The sequence below is a fragment of the Opisthocomus hoazin genome, chromosome 8 (assembly GCF_030867145.1).
Source record: "Opisthocomus hoazin isolate bOpiHoa1 chromosome 8, bOpiHoa1.hap1, whole genome shotgun sequence".
NCBI lineage: Eukaryota > Metazoa > Chordata > Aves > Opisthocomiformes > Opisthocomidae > Opisthocomus > Opisthocomus hoazin.
In genome coordinates, this window is record NC_134421.1 from 59,435,827 (window position 1) to 59,454,407 (window position 18,581).

Genomic DNA, 18,581 nt, shown 5'->3' on the forward strand with positions numbered 1-18,581 from the left:
GTGCTGGTAAAATGCACTGCATGTTACACTAAGAATACTTGCAAGTTTCCTGAAAAATTACAAGGAACTTCTGTACGCTTAAAGGTTCTTCTGAACCCTTCTGGTCTCAAAGTTCTGAATTGATGGAAGTGTATTAAATACGGTTCAAGCTTTGGTTCATTTGCGTGACAGAAGTGTTGTTTGTTTCTGTAAGAACAGTGCTTTTGTTGTTCCAGCAGACGATTTACCTGTTTTCTGACTGTAATTTCCTGTGAGGCTGATGAGTACATTTCCTTCTTTCAGTCTGCTGGAGCTGAACTGAAGGGAAGGATACCGTGTTTGTATAAGAATGTGAATTGAATGGCCAGATTGGGATGATCTGGAGCCATACAGCCTTGCTGTTTGTATTGTACTCATTATGGGGAATGAATGAGTTATTTGGTAAAGAATTCCAGAGATGGCTTTTAGATACAGTATTTCTATTTTTTTGAGAGGTATTTTATTAGTTTGAATCTACTTTTCTGTTTTGTGTAACCTTACCTGTGTTTACAGAGTGGAAGATAAATACTTGGAAATTATCATTTGTTACTAGAGTGTCTCTTTTCTTCTTAATTTTATCTCCAAAATGGCAGTCTCCCAGGATTTCTGAGTGAGGCACAGAGCCTACTTCATCTGTTCTCAACCCCAGTTTGAAATTTCATAGGAGGGCAATTTTGATGAAAGAGTCTATAGCGAATTTTTTAAATTAATTCAAAATTTTACCTGTTAACTGTACTTCCCATTGCCAGAGTATTTTTGTTACTAATTTTATTTTTATTTATTATTTTTAAGGGTATGTTACTACGTGCTAGGCTCACATCTTCACCACGTTACATGGGGGTTAGTGAATAGCCATAATAGTATTTTTAATCAGGAAATTGGATTAGTTTGAATTAGCACCTGACGGGAGCTAACAGTCATCGGTGTAAAGCAGACTAACCTCTGTTCCCCAGGGGCTTCCTCCAGGGCCTGTTTAAATCTGTGAAGTGACTTCTGTTGGTGTCACTCAATTTATATTAAATGCTTTTCAAATCTTTATTTGTTTAAAGAATGGAAATATCAAAAGTCCAACTATGTGATTTTTCAAGCGGTACTTAGACAATGAAGTTATTTCTTCTTCTTTTCTGAAAAGCCTTGAAACACTTGGAGATATTTTTCAAGAGCCTGTCGTGTCATCGGTGTAATTGGAATTCTTTGCTTCTCTGATCATCTTCTTTGCCCCCTGGAGATGTCTCTCATTCATCCAGTTCACAAAGGGAATAATTCCCTATACAAACATACAACTAGCCAGCTACAATTACCAATACATTCAGGAGACGTTTAGGAATAATGATCTCATTTTTCTGACCCTCTTGAGTGCATGTAGCTAGCTAGCTAGCTGTCAGAGAGACTTTTTTTCTGTGTGCTGCAGTGAAAAGCACAACAGGATTTTTTGTTACATTATCAGCAGCGCTGCTTATACATTGTATGTTTACAAATACCAATACTGTTTTTCCAAAAGTACGTCATTTTTCTCAACTCACTGATTTTGCATAGATGCTTTTTTGTTACACCTGTTTAGAAATAAGAAATTTTTGTATCATGAGGAACTTAAATTTACATTCATCATAGGGTGACACGAGTTTTTAAAATGCGTTTAACTAAGCGTGTCGTTAGCTGGTTGTCCACAACCTGTAAATTAATATGTTGCTGACATGAATAATTAGGGAGTAACGTGTGCAGGAATAGTAATGGATTATTTCCAAAACTGCTCCTGTTGTTGCTTAGGGCAGTAGAAAGTATCTGGTAAAGTATATGTACTCAGCGAATATGCCACTGCTGTTGGTATCTGTAACATATGCTGATGTATTGCTATAGTTAGTTACGACAGTGCAGTACTGACCAAAATAACATGACTTTTACATATATAATATTGTTATTCTTGTAATACATAGATTTTACTAAAATAACTAATCAACCCCTAGTTTATTTACTGGACTTTAGTGTCTGACTGATTTCCTCTGTAGGGTGTTCTCTCTCCTGTCTGTGATGGGAGGAAACTGTCCCAAGTTTCTGAGTATTTTTGACTCTTTGAAGCACAAGTATACCAAAAGCTGTCTGCAGAGTTTACCTAATGTATTCTTAGAAACACATGTTTGCCTGTATTTAAATTCTTTATCATAGAGTGTTATCCTGTTAACATGTCAAAAAAGCAAATATTTTGTTTAGTGCAAAAAAATTACTTCTTGACATTACTTTATATACTTGAAGGCCCACATACACCCTTCTGGCACTGCAAAAGGCTGCATGCATTGTGTTTTCATATACATCTGAAGCCATATAACTGTTAAGGAATAATTTAATAGGACTAGATTTTTAGGAAAATTGTAAAAGGTTCCAGAAATTTTTGTATTGTTTTAGGTGTTAAAACTAGCTGTTAAACATTTTCCAGTTTTTCTAACTGTATCTGTTTGTAAAAGGAATAACGATTACACAGAGAATAACATTTCATACTTCTCACTGTTTTCATGCAATGAGACATGCAGGACAAAAGTCAGAAGAAATGATACTGTGATAGTGAATTATGTGGAAGTGTTTTACGTAGTTCTTGCTGTTAGGTCAGCAGACTTGATTCATTTCGCAAATGCAAACTTTTTCGGTAATAGAAAGGTAGAATTACTATATGTTCTTTGAACCTTCCACTCACATCTGTCACTTCATCATCCTAGACAGAATTTTATGGAGAGAATTTACCACAGAGTAAACATTTTTTTTTTAACTTAAACCAGTCAATAGCTGTCTTAAAGTAGTATTATATTTATTCAGATTTTAAAATATTTTCATCAGCTGTTACTGCAAGGATGGTTAAATAGACAATTAAAATATAGTTTTGTTTTTAATTTTTGTATCAGTATGGATTTGTATATGTGAGTTTGTTCAACAAGATTTGTGTAATAATGAATCTGCAATAGACTTGGGCTTCATATGTGGCTGATACGGTTTCTTTTTGCAAATGAAGTGGATAGCGTAATAGTCAACACTTACTTTCAGTAAGTCCATGTGTCCGGTCCCCTCGCTTTCCTGGAGCGTGAATCCAATCGGGTGTTCCAAAAGTGATCTGATTTTTCCTTAAAGAGTAAGGAGTTTCCGCTTGGCAATGTTGCACATTCCTACTGAAGCTGACCCAATTCAGTAGTGGAAATGAAGGTATCTTCTTAGGTTGCTCTATGAGTTGTCCCGGCAGCTTTTCCTGAACAACTCCTTCCCACTGATGGAGGGGAGGGTAGGTCTTCTCCCACGGGGGAGTCTGGGGACTCGGTCCTAGGCTGGATCTGTATGTCTTGGTCCTCCTACAATGCCCTGTCCTGCTCCTCAGCTAGGGCCTGCTTTTTCCTTTGCTCTTTTTTAACAGAAAATGTTGGTGTCTATAGATCTAATGATTTGTGAAATGAAATATTGTGTGACAGTAAGTACACAGCTCTCATGGGTTAAAAGCTTAAAGGTTGTTCTCATATCTGGGTCTTCATAGATGTGTGCAAAATTTTGATGTAAAAGATGAAACTCCAACACCTCACAGCTAGGCTGAGGGAGCTGAGAATGCGCTCGGTGTGTCTGTCCATGCTACCTATGCACATCGGACTTGTGTTGGTGCCTGGTGAACGTGCTTGACCCTCTGTGGCGGTGTCAACTGGGAGGCAGCTGGGCAGGGACCTGTGTGAATTTGGCGCTGTAAATAGCCCAGACTTGTGCTGTCCGTCTGAAGTTGATTGTTGTCTTCACTGATGTTGCTGTTTCACAGATAAAAAGGAGATAGAAGTCCCTGTTTTAAATCCAAGGAATTGTCATAAGTTCACGTTGTTGTCTTAACTGGGCACCAGTTCTAACGAGATTTTCAGGGGATTTCAAAACAAATACAGCAACTTAGAGAAAATAGTTTGAAGTTTTTCTAATTTTAAGTGGAATATTTAGTAACCAAGGATCCTGCCAAAGGACAGTTGGGCATGACATTGTGGAGGACCAGAAAGAGCCAAAGAAGTGGTTCCTTGACAGCTACTCTCAGTCTGCTGCTGGCAATGTCATGGAGGGCTGCGTCGTGCAGCTTTATTACTTGTTTGCAATTTAGGCAAAATTGTGGATGTTGTTTTTACTATGTTAAGGTCTGAAGAATAGTCTTGTATGATCACAGGCTTCCCTGTGTTTGACTGGGAGGAGGAATGCCTCTTAAAATATGACGGAAATAAAAAGCTTCATGACACCTCCTTACCCTGCCTAGACACCTGAGCTCCAGCCTGCTACGTCGTGTTGGCCCTTCTGCCTAATAGGGCTTTTGAGGACCTGTCTAGTGGTGTAAGTTAGGACTGCAGACTTTGATAATTAAAAAGCAGTTCAGACAAAGCCCGTAGCTGCCTGCTCTCTCTTTCTTCCTCACTGTAAAAACCTCAGACGTGAGAAAAATGCGTTGGTGCTGTGCATCAGGAGCAAAGAAGAGTATTGATAAAGTCTGCATTGCTCTTAACATGTTCTCAGAAAGTATTGTATTGCTGCATTTATTAGTAGAAAGCAAATGGGAATTAAAACAATCTCTGTTGAGATTCTGCAGTCATCCAAAACATGTTGATTGGAGAAGCTTCAAATATGATATAGAAGTAATGTAGATCTTTCCTGTACTCTCTGTGAAGTGGAAGATAAGCCTGGGGAAATAGAGAACAGATGGTAATATTACCACAAATAAAAGCCATAAGAGGGAAGGGTGAATAAACTCTACAGTAGTTACAGGACATGAAATTTTTCCCTCCAGGCCAAGTAAGCAGAATTTTTAACATTAGAGTAAAATTTTCTTTGTTTCCTATTTATAGTACAGGACAATTTGAAGAGGAAAATGTATACTACAAGAATTACTTGGAAACGTGGGAATTATTTGTTATTGTTATTGTTTGTTTTCTGAACATTCTTTTTCTACTCGTTTTTTCATGAAAGGAGGCTATCATCCGGTGAAAATTGGTGATCTTTTCAATGGCCGGTATCATGTTATTAGAAAGTTAGGATGGGGACACTTCTCTACAGTCTGGCTATGCTGGGATATGCAGTAAGAAAACTATTTATTTCCATTCACTTTTTTCTTAATAATGCTACTTTGTTTTGTTTGCAGTAACTTTTGTTTTACATGCATGATAAAGTGTATGTGAAGGTTTCTTACCTTTTTATGCAGAAAGATGTGATGTCTGCAGTCTTTTTTTGCGCTTTGTTAAGGTGGTAGTTTATGAAAGCTCGCAGAAATAAGTGTAATTCTGTTTTGCTTGACAAATTAGCTTTGATTATTGAATTTGCAAGTTGTCTTGAACACGCAAGAGTAAGCTATTGTTTTTATTTCTGTTGTATCTTTAATGAAAAATATGATTATACCTTGATTGAATAATAAAACATGTAACCAAATTCCTCTTTTAAAGACATTAGCATCACGGAGACAAAATATTCAATAAATCAGACTGTCAACAGAGTATTCTTAAGAGTTGTTTTAAAGTGTAAGTTCAGTGTTTTCTGTCAGAATACGTTAGGTTATGAAATATCCTATTTAAAATTTCCCAACCTTCAAAGTGTGTCTGTTTTGCTCAGAGCATGTGTTGAAAAAGTTTCTTGTTCTTTTCAAGGGGGAAAAGGTTTGTTGCAATGAAAGTTGTAAAAAGTGCCCAGCATTATACAGAGACGGCCTTGGATGAAATAAAATTGCTCAAATGTGTAAGTATCACTCATGCAATAGAGTGCTCAATACCAATAGTAATAGTAATCATGAATTAAAAAAAAAAAGAGTAGCACAGTACTGTTTTTAAACTTTGTTTACGTATTTATTTTTCTAAATAGCTGGCTTATTGTGTGTTACCATGATTTCTGAAGCCCCAAAATATTGTTTAACTTCATGTGGAGAGCTAACTAATTAGTATTTTAAAGCGTTTTTTTCCCCCTGAAATGTCAGTGCTTGCATTCTTGGTTTAGGTTCGTGAAAGTGACCCGAACGATCCGAACAAGGATATGGTTGTACAGCTAATTGATGACTTCAAAATTTCTGGAATGAATGGAATTCGTATCCTTTTGAAAACATGGCGTCTTCATTAAAAATAGTCTACCGAGATAAGTAAGCATTTAGTTCTGGCTTTTTTCTGGTTATTCTTACTTTAAATATGTAACGTAGAAATACCAAAATATATGTAGATGTGAAGAGTAGTCCAGTGTGTAATGCACTCACCGGGGTCAAAGTAGCTTAGCTTTTCTAAACACAATGCAAAACAAAAAAAAAATCCCATGAATCCTGTCATGGTCTGCTAGAACTAGAGAAAGTTAGCTTACTAAAAACCTGGAGTTTCACTGAAAAGTTTTGTAATGACTGAGGCTTACAGGTAATATGTTTTGCTCTAGACTAGTAAAGAGAAAGAAAGTGTCAGTGTCATGAAGAAGCTGGTTTCTGTTTTCTTGTGGGAAGTGTGAGGGTATTCTTCTCTTGTTTATGTGATGTTCTTTTGGCAAGGTGTTAACGTCTTTTTTTGGCAAAGGTTTTAAAGCTTTTTCTTCAAATTCTTCCTTAAAAAAAAAGGGAAAAAAAGAAGGAGAGACAAAGTAACATATGACTGAGTATTGTGAATATTGTTCTTGGGGAAAATTATGGGTGTATGAATATATTTGATTTCAGAGTTGAGCTGAAGTGAGTTATCCTTGCTAATTATATTAGATATTTTAGCAGCTTATTGTATTATTGTGCTTTCATTTACTGTTACAGCTGGTATTTATGTGTATGCTTGTTGTGTCTTGGAGCCCTAATAACAGACCTCATTGTTCGTGGTGTTGCACTACCAGACAAAGACAGTTCCTGCTCTAGAGAGCTTAACACTTAAGATGACTTTGGTGATGTGCCTTTGAACTTCAGCAGATCAGGTTAAGGTGCTCTTCACCAACTCTCGTCTTCTAGGAGAGGAATCTGGGAGGTTACTGTCAGTAAATTTGAATGCCCACTAGAAAGCATCCTTTCAGGGTGAAGTGTGCAAGCAGTTTTCATCCCACCCATCTGTCTCTTGACGTTGGTTATGAAACCTTTGGTTTTGTGGTAAGTGAGAAATGAGAGAGTGGGACAAGTATTTTCACTTGCAGAGTGGCATCTGAACTGCTTTCCCTTTGTCCCCTTTTGATTTGTTTCTTGGTTGCTTCAGTGGTCAGCCACCGTGGTAGAAAGCTGCTTAAATGGAGGTGAAGTTAGTGTAGTCTGCTTTTTTCCTAGGTTTTATCACCAAATTAAAATGAATTAAAGAAACTGTAGAGTTGCCAGTTGTCATTTCAACCTGAGTGTATAAACGGTTTGTGATCAAGGAAAGCGTTTAACACAGTGAGGCCAAGAACCCTGGTTAGGGTTTCTTGGTAGTGCTGTTGTGCTACAAAAAAAAAGTTTTAATTTATGAGCTGAGATGCTTATTAAAAAGTATTTTATAAGTATCGCTATTGTCTAACTACGTTCACAAAAAAATAATGCGACCAAAGCACTTGATCTTCAGCTGACAGCTGTACAATTGAAGAATAATTAAAGTTATTTTTAGAAATCAGAAATTTTGATTTACTGTTTTCATTGTAAAATACTAATGTGAAATAGGGCATAAGAAAATGCTTTCATAACTATACGTAGAAGTAACTGTTATCGTTGTAACAGAGCAGTTTCTCAGTAACGTACTTAAATTATTACCAAGATTCACATGTATGTATACGTCTGTATTAAAGGTGAGAGCCATTTCTAAGTGTGAAGAGTAAATTTTGTTAGTGATGATACTTTGAAAGCATATCCAAACTTCATCTTTTGAAATACAGCACTTGAGCTGACAAAGCCAGAAGAAACCACGTACTAGTGAAAAATAAGAGTTCAGATAGCTTTGTGCTAGCAGATTAAAACTGATTTATTCTGTTTCAGTTTTACCTTCGTGTTGAAAACTCTGGCAGTACAGAAGTGGTTTTATGTGGAAGGAAAATGTTCCTGCCTTACTGAGAAGTCATTTTTCAGAAAGGTGCAGTAGACAGGATGGGCTGATACTGGACTCAAATTTAAATCACAGCTGGAAGTCTGTCAAAGTCCTAACCAATGAAAATATGATACCAAGTATCTTATGCTTTGAGTTTTCTTGTGAACAGCTTGTGCATCCTGAGTTGCGTTGCTTATTTGAGCAGCAGTTCGTTGCATTCATTATTTGATCGACTCTTTTTTATCTTCTAGGGAAAATAATATTTGGTGCAGGTTCTGTTGAGAGGGAGCAGGTAACTGATTTTAGTGTTTTGCTGCTATTTGTTTCCATTTAAAAAATGCCGTATTAGTTCTACATTAGTATCACTGAGTTAAACAGGTTGAGAGAAATACAGTAATTTGAGAGTTTTTCCATGCTCTGCTGTTTCTAGCTTCCTTTGGGCAAGTCACTAAATATCTGTTCCTTGACTGTAAATTAAAACAACATATGCTTCATAAAGGCTTGAGGATTGGTTATGGAATACATTTAAAAGTTAAAGCAAGACAGAAGAGAGGTGGGTGAATCCTTCGGATGGCTAATATCACAAAATGTCGTGGAGCTTCCAAACAGGGAAACTTGTCAAGAGCCGTATAGCACAGAGCTGGGAATGTGCAGAGCCACTGGCCTGCACTGTGTGTCTGAAAACAGTCATCTTTCTCCTAGGAGCTGTAATAAGTGTTTATGTACAGAGGGACTTTAACAATGTATGTTATGCTACACTAGACTGATTTTTTTTAACTACTTGTACATTTTAAAAAGATTGCAATTATGATTTTTTTCAGGAAATAACAGAAATCCTGGACTTAGGCTCTTTGGTGTTTTCAATAAGTGTTGATTATTAAGTTTGTCTGCACTAGATATTTATTAGAGCCTTAATAAATGTTTATTTGAGTGTAGCATTTTTTGAATAAAAGATTCAGATGAACACAGAATGAAACAAGTGGAGAGACAAGTGAAAAAATGATGAAGGAAACATTACTGACACAATCAGATATTAAAATAATTGTAATAAATTTATCTGCAAAGAACATACAGCATTAATTAAATGCCATAGAGCCTAAATGCTGCCAATCCAGAAGCAATTGAGATACATCCAGAAGTGTTCTGTGTTGGTACCACAGCTGTATTTCATTTAGCTTAACTAGTCGTTAACCCTCATCAGATTTCTAAATGCTCCTGTAATGTGTGTTTGTAGATAGATTGATAGTTACAGGTAGGATTTTAGTCCAGAAACAAGAGTTTTAAGTACTTAAGCCTGTCATCTGATTAGTGTTTGCTCTCACTTTTGCCGCTCTGCTAAGTTTTCCCCTTTCAGACATTCCCCAAATGCTTTGAAGAGTGTTTCATAAGGGGCATGTCTGCTGCGAGGGTTTCAGGTGGAAGAGAAAGGTCCATGGAATGTGGAAAGAGGGACAGGCCACTTGGGAAGAATACAGGATGTGGTCAGAGCATGCAGGGATGCAATGAGGGAAGGCCAAGGCCCACCTGGAATTGAATCTGGCAAGGGATGTCAAAAACAACAAGAAGGGCTTCTTCAAGTACATCAATAGCAAACGGAAGACTAGGGACAATGTGGGGCTGCTGCTGAATGAGGTGGCTGTCCTGGTGACGGAGGATGCAGAGAAGGCAGAGCTACTGAATGCCTTCTTTGCTTCAGTCTTCAGTGCCAAGGCAGGCCCTCAGGAATCCCAGGCCCCGGAGGTAAGAGAAGAAGCCTACAGAGAGGATGACTTTCCCTTCTTGTGCTGAGGGAGCTGGCGGATGTCATTGTTGAGCCACTCTCCATCATCTTTGAGAGATCCTGGAGGACAGGAGAGGTGCCCGAGGACTGGAGAAAGGCCAGTGTCACTCCAATCTTCAAAAAGGGCAAGAGGGAGGACCCAGGGAACTACAGGCCGGTCAGCCTCACCTCCATCCCGGGAAAGGTGATGGAGCAGCTTATCCTGGAGGCCATCATCAAGCAAGTGGAGGAAAAGAAGGTTATCAGGAGTAGTCAGCATGGATTCACCAAGGGGAAATCATGCCTGACCAATCTGATAGCTTTCTACGATGACATGACTGGCTGGGTAGACGAAGGGAGAGCCGCAGATGTTGTCTACCTTGACTTCAGCAAGGCTTTCGACATGGTCTCCCATAACATCCTCCTAGGGAAGCTCAGGAGGTGTGGGCTGGATGAGTGGTCAGTGAGGTGGATTGAGAACTGGCTGAATGGCAGAACTCAGAGGGTTGTCGTCAGCGGTGCTGAGTCTAGTTGGAGGCCGGTAACTAGTGGTGTTCCCCAAGGGTCAGTACTGGGTCCAGTCTTGTTCAGCTTCTTCATCAACAACCTGGATGAAGAGTTAGGAGTGTACCCTCAGCAAGTTTGCTGACGACACCAAACTGGGAGGTGTGGTAGATACACCAGAAGGCTGTGCTGCCATGCAGTGTGACCTGGACAGGCTGCAGAGTTGGGCAGAGAGGAACCTGATGAAGTTCAAGAAGGGCAAGTGCAGGGTCCTGCACCTGGGGAGGAACAACCCCGTGCATCAGTACAGGCTTGGGGTGGACCTGCTGGAGAGCAGCTCTGCAGAGAGGGACCTGGGTGTCCTGGTGGACGACAGGTTGACCATGAGCCAGCAGTGTGCCCTGGCTGCCAAGAAAGCCAATGGGATCCTGGGGTGCATTAGGAGGAATGTGGTCGAGAGAGGTTCTCCTTCCCCTCTACACTTCCCTAGTGAGGCCTCATCTGGAGTACTGTGTCCAGTTCTGGGCTCCCCAGTTCAAGAAAGATGAGGAGCTACTGGAGAGAGTCCAGCGGAGGGCTACGAGGATGGTGAGGGGACTGGAGCATCTCTCCTACAAGGAGAGGCTGAGGGAGCTGGGCTTGTTCAGCCTGAAGAAGAGAAGGCTGCGAGGGGACCTAATAAATGCTTACAAATATCTGAAGGGTGGGTGTCAGGAGGATGGGGCCAAACTCATTTCAGTGGTCCCCAGTGACAGGACAAGGGGCAATGGGCATAAAATGAGGCACAGGAAGTTCCGTCTGAACATGAGGAAGAACTTCTTCCCTCTGAGGGTGACGGAGCCCTGGAACAGGCTGCCGAGGGAGTTTGTGGAGTCTCCTTCTCTGGAGATATTCAAGACCCGCCTGGACAAGGTCCTGTGCAGCCCGCTCTGGGTGACCCTGCTTCAGCAGGGGGGTTGGACTAGATGACCCACAGAGGTCCCTTCCACACCTTAACATTCTGTGATTCTGTGATTTTTGCTGGAGGACTTTGTGGCCATCCTCATCTGTCAGGATGTTGGTGCTGTAGGAAGATCCTGGGTCTTGCAAGGCTGGTTTCCTAATAGTTAATGCACAGCTTTTCCCAAACTCTTTGTTGTGGGCAGTCTGGCTTACGGTTAATGTTTTTCAGGTCAGGATAGTAAATCAGACATCAGTCATGTTTTTGCATACGTACTGCAAATGCTGAGCTTCCTGCATATCTTCTCCCCATCCCAGTTGCTTCCCCAGTACTGAGCATGCCTTGAGTTTGTCCAAGTCCTCCCAGCAAAACGTTGCAATCTTTTTTCAGGTAAACATCACTTCTCTTTCTTGTGGCCCTTCGCCTGCCTCTGCCATTCCTCCTAGGATCTTCCTTCTCTGTGCCCTCCCCTTGCCTCTCAAGCTATTCACTTCCCTGCACCCCTTTCTCTTCTGGTAACTGGCAAGGCTTAGCACTTCCGAAAGTGCAAGGAATGGCAGGAATGTGTACTGGAGAGTCTGCAGCAGCAGTGGCCTGAAGGACTGTGGGCGGCTGTCCTAAATTTCATTTCTGAATACTGCAGTGTCTTGCTTTTCTGAAATCTGTGTTGCTGTAGAATTGCAACTTCACTGCGTGGGCTAAATTAATGAGCCCTGCAGAGCTAGTGTGCTCTGTTCATCCTTTTTGATGGCTCTGCGCTTTGATAGTGACTTCTGTTCATTGGATGCTTGTGTGGTAAAGTAACCGAGACTGTTTCCTCTTTTGAGGATGTTTCATAATATTCTGAGTAGAAACAGTTTCATAATATTCTGAGTAGACTTGATTGATATGGTTGGGAGGTTACTATTCACTGTCTCATCTAATACAGGAATTAAGGAACATGAAGTGAGATGAACAGGTAGCAGCAATCGAAATGTTACAGTTCTGCACAATGTGCTTTGACCAGCCTTGAGACCTTTTAACTTTGGTCTAACTCCAGCATAGGGGATGTAGATTTTAAAACTTCAGTTAACTTTACGCATATAGGTAGGTACTTGAGAAGAATGTAAATGATAGACAGGGTAAGTCTCATTTTGACATGAGTTGAGACAGTGACTCTAAGACCATTGCCAAGACTCTAGTTAATAAAGCTTAGAGAAGTTAGGTAAGATTTCTTCCGTAACAGTGTAGTTCCCTATGAATGGTCTCTGAGATACAGTCTGATTCATCCATTGAGATTTTCCTGCAGTATCTATCAATTAATACATCTTCCGTTATTTGTATTACGTTATTCTTTGCAAGGTTATGGTATCATGTGGAAGATTTTAACATTCTTTCTGATTTCCAGGGGCATTAAGGTCCATTAATTTCCAGCTCATGTCTGAGGATTAACTCAGTATAATGAAATTGTATATTTTCTTGCCAGAATGTTGTGGATGATAAAACTTACAGTTAGCTTGACTATCTGAATATTTTCTCAGTAGACCTACCCAGGTAAATTAAATGTAGAATCTCTGACTTAGGAAGCACTTGAACCACAGATTGCTGGAAGTTCCTACATCTTGTTTTTTCCTAATACTCTTCCTTGATCATCTACTGTTGTCCTCTGTTGGTGGCCAATAGTAGATGTTGGGTCAAATTAAACTTTTTGGCATTGTGTTTTTTGCATGCTGCTTCCGAGTGCCACGTTTTCTTTGTTCCTGAGTTCTTGGTGATTGCCATTATTCTCTGCAGTTAAAACTGTGGATGGTAAGGGATCCATTCTCTTACTACTTCACTCTTTCTTGTCAAGAATTGAGTCTAATCAAAAAGCTGTTTAGTATGGTTCATTTTCTGTAATGCTGTTGCTACAGACTTTTGTTGCTAAAACCTTCTATTCATATAATTTTAAATTTATTAGAAAGTAGAGATAATAGGCCAAATCAGTACTTTTAACTGTTACTAAGAAAACAAAACTGAATTATTTTTTCCAGTTACCTATTTCGTTGTTCACCATAATGCTATTGTTGACATGTAGAAATAACTGACAAGATTTGCATAATTAAAATATTTTCTTTTAATTTCTTCTACATTTGGGCACTGTTCTTGTATGTCTTTATATACAATTGATATGCAATACCAAAGCATGTACCATGTTCTGCTCATTTTACAGGGAACTGTTTTCCCTCTAAAGAGGGTGATGATTGCTTTAGCCAGTATGCAAACAAACATTTGTGTTGATCTCGTCAACAAGTTTATTTGGAAATTATCCTTAATTAAATCCCAGATGTCTGTATGGTCTTCGAAGTACTTGGACATCATCTCCTAAAATGGATAATCAAATCCAATTATCAAGGCCTTCCCATCCGTTGTGTAAAAAGTATAATTCGACAGGTAAGATTTGTTAATATTTTAATTAGGTTTTTCCACCGTTGTTAACAGTTTGAAGGTTAGAATGGCAGTATTTCAACTGAACTCTTACTAATGAATATCTAAAATAAGGTAATTTTTTTGGTAATCCCAGGGGGCGGGGAGGGGGGGTTGCGAAAGCATCTTCCTGCATAGCCTGCATTTCTGCATGCTGGGGTTTTTTTGGTTTAGTTCTGTTTTGTTTTATTTTTTTAAATCAAGATTTCCCACTGATAAGGGAGTTTTCCTGAGCTGCTTTAGAAAACAAAAAGTCAAAGCAATAAGTCTTTTTCATCGATGTAATGATACTCATATTCAGTCGCAGTTGTGGTTGACATGTCATGCTTCTTAATAAGACCTTCTGGAAAATAAAACATCAGAACAGTGGGAAATAATACATTGTTATTATAAAACTGAACAAAAATTGTATCTCTCTGAGAAATAGGTTCTAAAGGAAAAAAGTGTTTTTTGAAAAATCATTGTAGAGTTGGAGGGTGAACAAGGTGAAACAGTTCAGAACATTTCACTGGGACATGTTCTTTCAAAATATGTTCTTTTGCTATACTATGAAAATCAAATTGCTGAGACGTGATCTTAAGGAGAAATAGTGTCTCAGCAAGGAAGAATCATATATATATATCTGTGATTTTGTACATAGTATTAATCTCTGTGCAGTTAATACCTACAAATGATGAGTGAAATATTTTGGCACTTAGGTAGCTTGTATTCATCAACATTCCCTCTATTTTATTAATAAGCAATCAGTTAAAGTAGTTACTTTCTTTGTAATTATTATTGTATGTCCGCTGGTGAACATCAATCTATCAGCTCTTTAATCAGAATTAGCTAAATAACCTGATTGATACGGTTGTTAGAATACAGTTGAAATTTTGAGTCCATTAATTTCTGTACAACTAGGTGCCTCAGCAGGCAGCTCAGTTTGGCTGGAGCACTGCAATACTACAGCTCCTTATTTCTACTAAGAAAAGAGAGTGTGTGTATTTGTATTGTATGTGCATATAAATATCCACTGTTTTCAATAGAAGTTGTCTTCTTTTTTTACCCCGGAATGTTTTAGTATTGGTGGTACTGTTGCCCTGGAGTTTGGCCAAAACCTGAGAAATTACGATGTAATTTCTTGGTACGCTGGGCTTAGTAGCAAAGCCAGGTTTAGGAACTCCCTGCTGCAGTTACTCTTGCTTCAGTTACGCTGCCTGTTTGCAGAAACAGGCTATAAGCCAGACCACTGAATGGATCCAAGCTGAAGACAACCCCTTCTTAGAAGGAAGGTGAAAACTTCTGAACGCAGCTTCACGTCGTCTTTGCCAACAGGCTCCGGTAACCTAGTAGAGGAGAACTTCCAGGTGGGATCTTCAGAGATAGTGACCACAACCCAGTAGGAAGTGGGTCAGCAAGGACAGGGGCCTGAAGGACAGAATTGTGGGGGAGGCTCTCAGTACTGTTTGTGATTGTTGTGACTTGGGGACTTGACTCAAGTGGCATGTACAAATCCGTACAGCGTGGGGAACAAAGAACAGGAATTAGAAATCCATATGCAGTTGCAGAGCTGTGACCTCACCGGAAACGCAAAGGTGTGGTGGAAATGCTCAGATGCCTGGAGAGCAGAAGTAGCCTGATAAAGGGACTTTAGAAAGGATGGCCAGGAGAGAGGGGTTGAGCTTAAATATTTGAATCTCTGCTGTAGAATGGGTCCTGGTCAGAGGGGAGACCAACAAGGGTGACATCATGGTATGTATCTGCTGCAGGCTGCCAGTGTCAGAAGTAGGTAAGAAGGTTCTTATGGGGGACTTTTAACCACGTTGGTATCTGCTCCGGTGGGGCACATGCAGTCAAGGAGATTTCTGGAGTGTGTTGAGGATAGTTTCTCAGCATGGGGTGAGCTGTATCTCAGCAAGGAGGCAGGCTGGAGACGCATGTTACTGGACTGGTTTTGAATAAGGAAGAACTAGCTGAAAATGTGAAGACTAATGGCAGCCTTGGCAGGATGGGTCCTGGTAGACAAGCTGAACGTGAGTCAGTGGTGGGCTCCTGTGATTACCAAAGCTAACTGTGTAGTAGGCCATGTTAGCAAGACTGTAGACAGCAGAATGAGGGCTATCTTCAGGACTAGCTACAGTTTTGGGCTCCAAGTGCAAGACATTGGCTTACTGAAGTGAGTCCAGTGGAAGGCTGTCAAGAGGATGAGGGAGCTGCAGCACAGGTGGTATGAGAGCTCTTGGGAGAACTGGTTTGTTTGATTTTGAGAAGCAAAGGCTAATAAAGGGGGAAACTTTTGACATCTTCAGCACAGATAGAGAAAATGGAGCCAGTCTTCTCTTGTCAGTACACAGTGAAAGGACAAGAAGCAATGTACGCGAGTGACAATAAGAGAAATTCTGGTCATGAGGGTACCATTTACATTTACAGGTATCAGTAGTCAGGCTGGAACAGGTTGTCTGCAGTGTTATGAAGTCTGCATCTTAGCAGATACCTGAAAAAAGAGGAACAGGTTAGTCCTGAAAGATTACAAGGGTTTCATTTTTGTGAGGTTGGAATGAACTGATTGGACTAGTGAGAGTAGCATTGACTGTTAAGACTTCCAGGTTGTTCATCTCATTAAAGATAATACAGATCCTTTTTCTTTCTTCTACTAAGATGAAGCTTGTGCCACACATGTTCTAAAAACGTATTTATGAAACTTGAATATGAAACAATTCAATTATTGCACTGGTGTTGCTATACAGCAAACCATTTTATTTCAGCAAGTACTGTAATTGCGTGCTACAATTGAAAATAATTTTTTATGCTCTGATTTGGAAAGTATTTTTTCAATTTTTGAGTAGTTCTGAGCATTGGGACAAATTAGGTTTATTTTAAAAAGCAGCTGAGGGTTGAGTTTCTTAGTAAGAAATTCCATTTTGGTTTTAAGCAGTTTTTTTTTTTTCCCTGGGGTAGAGTTGTATGAACTGTTCTGCAACAGAAGACCCTACAGAACTGAAAAAAGGCATAGTTGCTGCAGTACTTTTTCTGCAGTGGAGATGATTGGAAGTGTCCATTTATTTAATTCTGTATTCCTTACTTTGGGTTGTAAAACATATAGCGTCAGTCTATTTTAAGAAGATTCTGTTCTAAAACTGATGCTGAAATGAGCATTGTGTATTAGATCAATGAAAATTTTCACTTTTGCTCTGATTTACAATAGAGTTTAATGAGTCAATGTGATGTGGCTTTTTGAATTAAATAGAAAGAAAAAGAAGTGAAGAATAATTAGAAAATGCAACCTGTGAATTTCTTGATGTGAAACTAACCATGTGACCTTTATAAGGGAAAAAATACAGCCTTCTAATTTACATTTTGGATTGTGGTAACAGGATCTGTCATAATTTTTCATAGTCACAATACATTACCAATTTCATTTTTTTCTGTTTTCAGTGGACAAATAAATAAAAACTAGGATCATTTTCTCTGTTCTCTGTTATCTCAGAGTATGGTGCAAAGCATGTCCATGTAGTATAGATTTCCTTAATGATTTAGTGGTATAATGTACTTCCAGTTTCTAGGATGAAGCAGTCTTATCCACATTTTAAGACAGCTAAGAACATTCTAATTATAAAATTCTAGCAGAGTGATCTTTATGGTAACTCACGGCATTGATTTGGATTCTAAAAAAATATTCTGGGAATTTCTTGGGTGTTTTGTTTTTGGTCATGTCCCCTCCCCCCAAAAAAATACTTCACCCAAATTAAAGACAAAGCTGTCACCCTAACACTGTTACTTAAAAGAGGGAAACGTGTTTTTTTTTTTAAGTGGGAGATATCAAATCTACTGTCACATTAATTCCACTTCTGCCTATCACAGTGGAACAGATATTTTTTTCTTCTGAATGTTTATGACTTTCAGCATACTCTGGAATCTTTTTTTTTCCTGGCCTCAGATTTACAGACATTCAGTGGTGATTTGTAAGATGGTCTGTCGTGTAGTGGGGGAGGAAAGAGGCTATTATAATCTATCTTATGTTGCTATTGCTGTTAATGCCTCTTCTAAAATTTGAAGTCACTTAACCACTAACTACCTTCCCAGTATAAACTAATCTTTCTTTAACATTTCTTACTTTGAGACATGCTGTACGTTCTTTCAGTTGCTTTGGCAAGTCATCAGCATGTTCATGCAGTTCTTATACAGGCATATAAAGAAAGCTTTTCAGAGTGGTTGCTGTTCCAGTCTGGCTCCAGAATTGGAAAAAGCAGAGCCAGGCGCTTGAGGTGTTTCTAGGATACATTAGCCTGAGTGTAAATACCGTATGCATGCTGCTGCTCCTCTTCTCTTACCTGAGCTATCTTGTATGCTGATTCTGGTACTAGCTCAGGACTGGGTCGTATACTAAGGTCTTTGTATTCTGTTACTGGTATTTTGAACCAACATGTTTTGTTGCTAAAGTTCAGTCTAACTTGTTAGGCCTTAATGGATCCTGAGAGCAAGGAGCTTGCTAATTTATTTATAAAATACGTAGAATGGCAGGATGTTCTTGTAGCTGGAGCTCATGAGTGTGGAGGTCTGTTTGCTGCTGTAGAACATTCTTGAAAAAATCGCAAGAAGTCTTTTCAGTGGGGTGAGCTAGGTTTCTGCCTTTTTTTTCCTTTCTTGCTCATATTTTTCTACAATATTTAGTAGGTTATCATAGCAATAGCTTGTTTTATGCTGTTACATTATTCTGCACTGAGTAATTGTAATAATTGACTTCCACAGTTTATCATACCTAGATGTTGCTGAAAGTACTTGTAAAATCACACAAACTGTTGTCCTGTTCCAGTCAAAATTTGAGAAATTTTTTTTATTGTGTAAAAATCATATTTTAATTTTCATCCCATAATGCATTTTTAAGACTTTGGATATGCAGGTTTGATATGAGCTAGCAGAATTTAGCCTGCAGAGAGTATGAAAGATGAGTAGAAAAATGTATGTG

General features: G+C 39.1%; 1 protein-coding gene across 6 annotated transcripts in view; it reads left to right on the top strand.

The window, feature by feature from the left end:
- The window catches only part of SRPK2 (SRSF protein kinase 2), a 153,448-nt gene that overhangs the window by 103,784 nt on the left and 31,083 nt on the right, over positions 1-18,581 (top strand). For all 6 annotated transcript variants that reach the window (XM_075427965.1, XM_075427960.1, XM_075427961.1 and 3 more), the window contains 4 exons: positions 4,975-5,083; positions 5,646-5,733; positions 5,989-6,076; positions 13,497-13,603. In XM_075427965.1, coding sequence (XP_075284080.1) covers positions 4,975-5,083; positions 5,646-5,733; positions 5,989-6,076; positions 13,497-13,603 — 392 coding nt within the window. The remainder of the gene's footprint in view (positions 1-4,974; positions 5,084-5,645; positions 5,734-5,988; positions 6,077-13,496; positions 13,604-18,581) is intronic.